Source organism: Fukomys damarensis, unplaced genomic scaffold (assembly GCF_012274545.1).
Source record: "Fukomys damarensis isolate Sample0158 unplaced genomic scaffold, DMR_v1.0_HiC HiC_scaffold_19, whole genome shotgun sequence".
NCBI lineage: Eukaryota > Metazoa > Chordata > Mammalia > Rodentia > Bathyergidae > Fukomys > Fukomys damarensis.
In genome coordinates this window covers 63,946,241-63,955,470 of record NW_022900931.1, presented here as the reverse complement: position 1 = coordinate 63,955,470, position 9,230 = coordinate 63,946,241, and the positions used below count along the sequence as shown (strand labels likewise).

The 9,230-nt window shown below is 51.4% G+C and overlaps 1 protein-coding gene and 1 pseudogene across 1 annotated transcript in view; one reads left to right on the top strand and one right to left on the bottom strand.

The window, feature by feature from the left end:
• The first annotated feature begins 2,160 nt into the window (after positions 1 to 2,160).
• LOC104873959 lies at positions 2,161 to 6,420 on the top strand (annotated as a pseudogene).
• A 439-nt stretch (positions 6,421 to 6,859) lies between these two features.
• Positions 6,860 to 9,230, bottom strand: part of LOC104873960 (homeobox protein goosecoid-2) — a 2,682-nt gene continuing 311 nt past the window's right edge. The window contains exons 2-5 of the mRNA XM_010640906.1: positions 8,999 to 9,184; positions 8,540 to 8,706; positions 8,065 to 8,154; positions 6,860 to 7,529 (exon numbers count right to left, since the gene is read on the bottom strand). Of these exons, the coding sequence (XP_010639208.1) occupies positions 7,221 to 7,529; positions 8,065 to 8,154; positions 8,540 to 8,706; positions 8,999 to 9,184 (752 nt within the window). The 3' untranslated portion in view covers positions 6,860 to 7,220. The remainder of the gene's footprint in view (positions 7,530 to 8,064; positions 8,155 to 8,539; positions 8,707 to 8,998; positions 9,185 to 9,230) is intronic.

Here is a 9,230-nt window from a genome sequence, read left to right as displayed (position 1 = left end):
ATAGACACAAACATATAAGACAATTCATGAAACTATAATATACTCAAATGCATTTGGCCACTTGAATTATAAAATCTCTCTTGTTTATTTTTTTGTTTTTGTTTTTGGTGCTGGGGATTGAACTTGGGTCCTTGCACTTGCAAGGCAGGTGGCAGCACCATTGAGCTAAATAAATCTCCAGCCCTAAAACCTCTTTTAGGTAAGACTAGTCAAAACTTTTACAGATCAATTAATAGAAAACTCTTGTAGAACTACAATCAAAAGGAACAAAAAGCTCTTTGTTACTGTAAAAGTAAACCTTTTGTAACAAACTTGAAACCAACAACCAAACATACACAAATCATTTCCATACACCTTTTCTACATACTTGGGCCTTCTGGTCTTGTATCTTTCTTTATCTCTTTCTAACAAGGCAAACATACAAAATCCTTTTATATCAAAAGTATATCTCTTATCCATAGCTTTCCTACTATTTTTTGTCTCATTTACTATTAACCTTCTATAACAAACTTCAGCTATTAAAATCTTTTGTTCTCAGATTGTTATATCTTAAAATTTGACTGGCTACCTATAGAACAGTATTAACCTCAAGTTTTTATCAGCAAAGTACAAAAGAGCAAGTTAACCCTATAATTGTAATTCAAGAATTTGCAATGCACTAAAGTGTTTTAAGCACACCAAATAAACTTAATTCAAATTGAAACAAAGATACATTTATCAAATAGTTAAAATTTCTAATTTGATTTTTCTTGTAAAACTCTCTTGATGTCTGGTAAAGCACAATTGCAGTTTCTCTAGCTTGCAGCGTTTTTGTTTCTCCTATATTTTCTCTTTCAGTTTTCCTACCTGATTTTAATCCATTAGAGATTTATTTTCTCATTTTAGTTCTTCCTAATGTGAGTGCAAGCCCTGCTTCATCTTTTCTCTGAGTCCCATCATGCTTTCCCATCTGCACCCTCCAGTGTAAAGCCAAACAATTTTGTTCTGTCCCTACCTCCTCCACACCTTCTATCTTGGCAACTCAAGTGGAGGGGAGGCAGCTTGATCTCCTTCAAAGGGGAAACACTAGGATTTGCCTGCAACGATGTCACATTTTCTGAGAGAGGCAAGTTCACCATGGGAAAAATGGCAGATTTGGCAAGCAGGTGTTCTAAGACCAAAACTAAATAGTTCTCACCAGCAGCTGATTACCGAGGAGCAGAAGCTTGAGCAGCTCCTTGGAGCACACAAGGCTCCAAGTTGTCAAAGTCTCAGGTAAACAAAACAAAGGCAGATAACTTTCCTTTTGTCTAGAGTTTTTTTCTGGGGGCCAAGTCTGGCTTAGCTGAGACCTTGATAACTCACAGTTTCTTAAGCATCTTTGGTTGCAGTTTTATCTTACAGTCCCCCATAAAATCTTTATCAAAATTCTGAATGACGCACTTACGAACAGCTGGTTTAGTATTAGCATTTCCCATAACCATTAGATATTCCCTTGTCCGGTGACGCAAGACAAAGGTTGGGGTGCCGGGGTTCCGTTCCAGAAAACGGCCTCATTTATTGGCCAGGAGGGCTCTTTAAGCACAAGCACCCCCTCCCTTTGTTTTGGGGCCCAGACCAGGCTACCTTTGGCTTTTGTAGCTTGTTCCACTCACTATCCTAACCAAGTCTCTTTCACACACACAGTCACACAAGAAGTTATTACATTCCCTCCCTGGGTTCCCTAAGAAAGAACAATAACAGATCGAGAGTTATGCAAACAAAACAAACCTCTCCGAAGTGGCAGAGAGTGGGGGTGATTAGGCCTGCACTCTATATTTTGCCCAGATTGAGGATATAAGTCCTCACAAATTGGCAGAGAAAGGAGAGTAATCAGGCCTCCAATCTGTGATCTGCCCAAATGTTTAATTAAGATCCAAAGCAAAGCAAAACAAACTAGGGAGCAGCCCAAAGGGATCTCACATTCAGACAGACGATTCCACTCTCTCGCCTTCCTTCTGCAATCTCTGTTCCGGGTTCGAGCGATTCCGCTACTGGCGAGCTGGCCTCCGCTTCCTAGAAAGGGAACCCAGGAAATCCCTGGGGCACCTGTTCCCTTCCGAGGAGGCGGACAGCCGCTCCCTCCAGCGGGACTCAGTTGAGGCCCAGCACGGGCTGTGTCAGCCCCTTCCTTCCCGGCCAATGCACCAAATGTTCCGGAAGGAGACGGCAAGTGACACACAGAGAGGCAGCAGAATGGCAGTAAAATAAAAAAGGGTTTACTCCATCGATGGGGATCGATCACACCTAATGGCGGTGCCCTGATCGACTCCTCCATTGGGCTACAACTCTTACTTTTATAGGGTTTTACAGCTTTGATCTTACTCAGTCGGTTACACTGCATTTTCACAGATACCCAAAACAGTGATTGCAAGGCAGCTGAATTCCAACCTGATGCAGTTCTTTGTCAGGGAAGTTACCGTTAAGATTCATTCAATTACCTACTCTAGCCAGGGGGAAGGGAGCTTGTTTGATTAACAAAGCTGCTGCTCCTTGGTATGCACCGTGCGCCCCTGCCACAGCCTTTTCACCTCTTGGGGGCCTGGCCCCTCTGGTGGCTCTGGGGGTCCTGGTGCATCCGAGGGGCCTCCGGCAAATAAAGAGTATTGAGGAACTGGGGGTCCGGGGAGACTTGAGGGCCCTGAGGACAAAGGAGGTCCTAAGGGAACGAGGGGACCTGGAGCAACTGGAGGTCCCGGGCGACCTGCGACATTTGCCTTGGGGACACAGGGAAGGTGAGGGCATTGGGGGAACTGGGAGATACCGCGGTGCTGAGGCCCTTGGGGAGCCTGTGAGGAGACAGAGACGCGACAAGCAGGTCAGGAGCCCCACGGACTGTCCACACTGCTCTCCAGGGAGCCACTCAGGCCCAGGCGCTGCTGAGGCACAGGGAGCCCGGGCCAAGAGGAGACAGAGCCCAGGGCAGAGGGTGGCACCCGGCCTGGCCCTGGACAGACCCCGCTCTCCACCCCGGGGCCCGAGGGGCCACATCTCAGAAATGGGATGAACTCAGCTCCTGCGGGGATTCCAGACCCTCAGCGGGGCTTCCGCCTCCCAGCCCCGCCTACAGCAGTCTGCTCAGCCCCAACCCCAGGAAGACACCCCCCCACCTGCCCTGGGCCCTCGGGCTCCAGCCCAGCTCACCCAGGAAGCCACCAGGATCCTGCATCCTGGCTCTTGCTCTGTCCCCGCACCTGGGATGCTCTGCCAGGACCCGGGTTTAAATCCCCTCCTGTTCTGCCCACCCTGCAGGGACCCTCCCCGCACCGCCCTGCAGCCCCACCTCTGCCTGACCCTGCATCCTTCCTCGATGAGCAGCTCCTGAGCCCAGGGTGGGGCTGGGGGCTGGGAACTGGGTGTCGAAGGCAGCCTGGGTCCCCTCCCCTCCTCACGGGCCGAAGCCAGGGGAAGATGGCACCGTGAGGGTTCCCACGGCAGGGGGCGGCCCTGCTGTCACACTCTGGCAAGGCTGTTGCTGCCCCTTGGGAGGTGGTGAGCTGGCTTCAGCTATACCTGGGCCCCTGAGTCTGAATGCATCTAAAAGCTAAACTGAACTTTTCATTTATACCTGCTACTGACTGGGCCTCATCATTTGAGGAACGGCCACATGTACTTTCTCATCCCCCAGCAAACTTTTATTGTAAGCAATAGAAGGTGAATATTAAATAGAAAGTAAATGAGGCCAGGATTTAGCTCAGTGGTCCTGCCACCTGCCTCTAAAGCACAAGGTCCTGAGTTCGATCCTGGGTACAAAAAAAGAAACTACACACACACTCACAAAAAGGAACTCCAAATAAATTCCCAAATCAAGCACAAGGCCCAATTCTACCCGAGGTCCTTTCTGAAAGGGAATGGTGACGCTCAACAACTAGGCCACACACACTGAGAGGTCCGACTGGAGATTTTATTCAAGGGGTTGGGGGTAGATAGAGCAGAAGAAGAAGCAGAAGGAGAGAAGAGAAGAGGAGAGGACAGAAGAGAGCAAAGACAGGAAGGTCCTTTTATCGGTTTTGAGCCGGGCTATTGCTTATTCATGAGGCGTGAGCTACTTCTAACCTATCACAGGCCAGGTTGCTTTTTATGGGTCCAGCCCTGCAGAAACAGGTTTCAACTTCTCCGGACCACTGTGGCCTTGGTGGGAGGGAAACTAAAGATAAGAGCATGAAGTCATTCTACGAGCCAAGAAGCACCAGGAAAATGCAGCCTGTGAGCATCACAGAATACTTGAACATGATCACTTCCCTAACGCTTTCAAACACCCTCTCTCCGTCGTCCCCCTAGGATCCCCTCCTCTCCAGAAGACAATAAATTCAGCTCTGCTCAGGACTGTTCTCCTTCCTGGAAAACAGCTCCATTCCTCATCTCTCCCCGTACCTATCCCAGAATGCACCTTCACCTCCCCATCCCCATAAGCACAATGTTTACTTTTTCTTTTTCATTTTTTTTTCTTCACCCAAGATTTCACCACATAGTTCAGGGTCTGGTTTGGTTTGGTTTGGTTTTCCATTAATGGGAACCAAACTGAGGGCCTTATGCATGCCAGGCAGGGGCAGCACTGCCAAGCTATACCCCCCACCCTCAGGGTCTGGTTTTGATCTCCCTATGTAGCCCAGGCTGGGCTGGAACTCACAGTGACCCTCTTGTTTCAGCCTCCCTGGTGCTAGGATTACAGGTGTGGGCCACCATGCCTATCATATCATGAATTACATTTTTTTAAAAGGAAGGTTGGAGGTGACCCATGTCCAGAAGTCTTCAGCAGCACTTTTCCAATAACATATGCTCAGCACGTGTCTCTGTCTGACCTCAGCAATTCTGTAAAGATTCTGAAGTTCTCACTCTTACACTGTGTGTTACGGCAGTCTGTGCCCAGTGATCACTGATGTTTCTGTTGCCATTGTATGGGGCACCATGAACCGCTCCCAGGGAAGACAGCAAGCTTAAGGGATGATGCTGTTGCTCAGATCACAACCCCAACCAGCCACCCTCTGTCTCTCCCTTTCCCAGGGATTCCTGGGTACGTAGAGAGCACTACTGGAATCAGGCTGTGGTGGCCTTCAAGTGTTGAGATGAAACCAAGAGTCCCACGCCTCTTCCTTTCAGTGAGCAGAAAAGATTGCCCTTGCTGAGGAAGGCTTGTGCATGGCCCTCTGGCATCAGAGGATTCACCAAGCTGTGAATACAACCACAAAGTTCCTGAAACAAATCTAATTTGCTGTTGTAGTGACCACACAAATGATAAGAAAACCAAACAGCCAGGCCTTGTGGCACACACCTGTAATCCCAGCACTCGGGAGGCTGAGGCAGGAGGATCACTTTAAATTCAAGGCGAGCGGAGGTGTCACAGTTGCTGCCATGGAGTTTAGTCACCCAAGCAACAATGACAGGAGCCTAGCGCGAAGATGCAGCCCCAACCTCTCCCGAGAGGTGCTGTGCGAAATCTTTCCCTCCCTGCACACCTTGTCTGGACAGATAGGCAGCTTAATCGTGTAATTCGTGTGACATTGCTGGTTTGCCCCTTTAAAGCTTAACCTCAAAGTTGATGTGAAAATTACAATCGACTGCAACAAGCTCCAGAGCCTCTCAGCATTCCGGCCTGCCTTGCCCCTTGAGAACACTTCAGCAACACATTTTTATATTTACAGCCTTGTTTAGCCAAACTTCAGCCTGTGATTGAGGAGGAGAGCCCGACTGCTATTGGAGAGATAGGGAAATCAGGAACCAGGAACAAGAATGAATGAAAAGCCGTCCGTTCCCAAGGGGGGCCGGCAAGAGGGAGGCCGAGCACGAAGACAGTGACTTGGGAGGTGTGACAAAGACACAAGTCCGTTTGGATCCAGAAGCGGTTCAAACTAAGGCCGGAAAAGCAGAGATTGACAGAAGGACGTCTGCATTTCTTTATCGAAAGGAAGCCAGCTGAAATTGGTGAAAACATCAGGAAGTTTTGCAACGTTGTTGATCGCAATGAAGAAAATAGTTATGCAAGAACTGATGCCGTTTTTACGCTTTTAAGCTCAAGGCCACCATAGACTGGCGCAGTGACTTCAAGTTCAGCTTGAACTAGAGCAAGACCCTGTCCCAAAGGAAGAAAGAAAGAAAGGGAGGGAAAGGGATTAAAGGTTTTAAGACCACACGGGACATATTCACAACCTTGAGTTTCAGGATTTTTTAAATGAGACTGGAAGGGCAACACCAGAAAGGAAGAGAGAAAAGAAAAATAATGCCTGCCTCTGCACACTGTGCTCTATTGTTGTTTTGGGTGCCTCCCCCTACCCAGGATCCAACTCAGGACTTTGCACTTGCCAGAAAGGTGCGGTGGTGCCACTGAGCCCAGCCCTCGTTTTGGCTTTTTTCACACGGGGACTTGCTATACAATTCCGGCTGGCCTCGAACCCAGTGTCATTTCAGCACTCCAGAGGCTGAGACATGAAGGATCGCTGCAAGTTCCAGGCCAGCCTGGGCCGAGTAGCGAGTTCAAGGCCAACCTGAATTACACAGCATGACCTGTGGCAGAAAAATAATAACCTGTCATCCAGAGCCGTAAGACAAGAGGATCATCATGAATTCAAGGCCATCTACAAAAAACCTATCCGTACAAAGACAGTCACAGAATAGAATACAGTATACTAACTGACAAAACAATTTTATACTAATAGCAAGTATTTGTATAGAATCAAAAATTTTTCAGAGTAACATTTCCTATGTTTTTTATTTTCTTGAAATGCTTTTCTTTATTACTACATTTTCAGTGGGTAATATGTACATTCCTTACAGGGAATTGTTTTTCTTTTAATTTTTTTCCATCTATTTCTTTTGCACTTTACATTTCTTTTACTTTTTTGGTACACTTTTCTGTTTTTTGTTTTGTTTTGTTTTTTTCCTGGTCCTGGGGATCGAACTTGGAACTTTGGGTTTTCCAGGCAGGTGAGAGAAACACCGGGCTGAATCCTTGGCCCCTTGAAACAAAATATTTTTTGGTACATTTTAGAACTACACAAGGACCGCATTCATCATGGGGAATCCGTACGTGACTTATCTTGGCTCCTTTTTTCCCCCACGCCTACCCCTCCCTTCTGTAAAAAAGCTCGGTTCCATTTCTTCTTTCTCAACTTGTTTAAAGGCACTAGACAGGAAATCGTAATGCTCAGGGGACAGTGTCCATCTCTCATCCCTGCGGAAGTGAATACCGAATCCACGGTGAGTCCTCAGCGGCCGAGAGCCAGGTGTCCAGGAAGCGGCCAGCAGACACCTGGCCTTCCCTCTGCAGGTTCCGGGGTGCTAAAGGCGACTCCCTCCTCGTCTTCAGGGGCAGGGCCAGTCCACCGGGTCTTCAAAGCAGTCTCTTTGGAGAGACTCGAGGGATGTTGGGGACAACTGAGAATCTGACAAGAGATCAGGGGACTGGGAGCCTGGGGACCCGGCTGGGGCTGGGGCCGCCGTCCAGAAGCTGCCCTGGCTGTGGTTCCCGAGGTGTGCGTGGGCCTGGTCGAGGCTGGAGAAGGTGGGCTGAGCTCCTGGGGAGGCATTAGAGGGGCCCGGTGCATAGAGGTGGAAACCTGCGGCCCCCAGGAACACTGGAGGTGTGACAGCAGCGCCAGCAGGGCCAGGAGCAGGGCCAGGAGCAGGACCAAGAGCAGGACCCAGAGCAGGGCCAGGAGCAGGACCAGGAGCAGGACCAAGAGCAGGGCCAAGAGCAGGACCAGGAGCAGGACCAAGAGCAGGACCAAGACCAGGACCAGGAGCAGGGCCAAGAGCAGGGCCAGGAGCAGGACCAAGAGCAGGACCAAGACCAGGACCAGGAGCAGGGCCAAGAGCAGGGCCAGGAGCAGGACCAAGACCAGGACCAAGACCAGGACCAGGAGCAGGGCCAAGAGCAGGGCCAAGAGCAGGACCAAGAGCAGGACCAGGAGCAGGACCAAGAGCAGGACCAAGAGCAGGGCCAAGACCAGGACCAAGAGCAGGGCCAGGAGCAGAACCAAGAGCAGGGCCAGCAGCAGGGCCAGCAGCAGGGCCAGCAGCAGGGCCGGGGACTGTGGCCTGGCTGCTCACAGAGCAGAGTTTGTGGCCTCCAGATCCAGACGGGCTCTTTCCTTCCATCTGCTCCCTGCGAAACTTCGCCCGCCGGTTCTTAAACCACACCTGGAGGGACATAGGTGACAGGGCAGGGGTGTGAAAGGGAAGCCCTCAAGCACCTGCCTCTACCTCAGGTAGGGATCTCTGGGGTGGGAAAGGTGAGTCTAGCCCAGTACCCTAGCGCCCTGAAGGGGAAGAGAGGCGAGGGAGGGGCTGGAGCCTAGGACAGGGCTTAGGGCGGGGCTGCTGAGGGGGGTGGGGGCTGGGCTCGCGCAGCGCCCTGAGGCCTGGGACCCGGGATCCCTGGGAGCGGGGATGGAGCAGAGTCTCCCGGGTCGACGCGGGTCCCGTTTCCCAGCCCCTGGCCCCTATCCCTCTGCAGCTCAAGGCTTACTGTCCTGCAGCTCAGGGCCCGGAGGTGCCCCCCGGTCCTCCAGAAGGGAGCACAGACCTGTACTTTTTCCACCGCCACCTTCAGACTTTCTGCCAGCGCTGCTTTCTGCTCCTGGGATGGATACTTCTCTTTGGCAAACAGCTCCTCCAGCCGCTCTTGTTGCCCCCTGGTGTACACCGTGCGCTCCTGCCGGGGCCTCTTTTCAGGGGCGCCTGGTACCACTCCTGCATTTGGGGGCCCTAGGTTATTTGGGAACCCTGGGGTAAATGAGGGATACTGAGCAAACAGCGGCCCTTGGAGACGTGAGGGCCCTGAGGACAAAGGAGGTCCTAAGGGCACGAGGGGACCTGGAGCAACTGGAGGTCCCGGGGGACCTGCGACATTTGGGGGGCCTGAGTTGCCTTGGGGACACAGGGAAGGCGAGGGCATTGGGGGAACTGGGAGATACCGCTGCGCTGAGGCCCTTGGGGAGCCTGTGAGGAGAAAGAGACGCGACAGGCAGGTCAGGAGCCCCACCCCACGGACTGTCCACACTGCCCTCCAGGGAGCCACTCAGGCCCAGGCGCTGCTGAGGCACAGGGAGCCCGGACCAAGAGACAGAGCCCAGGGCAGAGGGTGGCACCCGGCCCGGCCCTGGACAGACCCCGCTCTCCACCCCGGGGCCCGAGGGGCCACATCTCAGAAATGGGATGAACTCAGCTCCTGCGGGGATTCCAGACCCTCAGCGGGGCTTCCGCCTCCCAGCCCC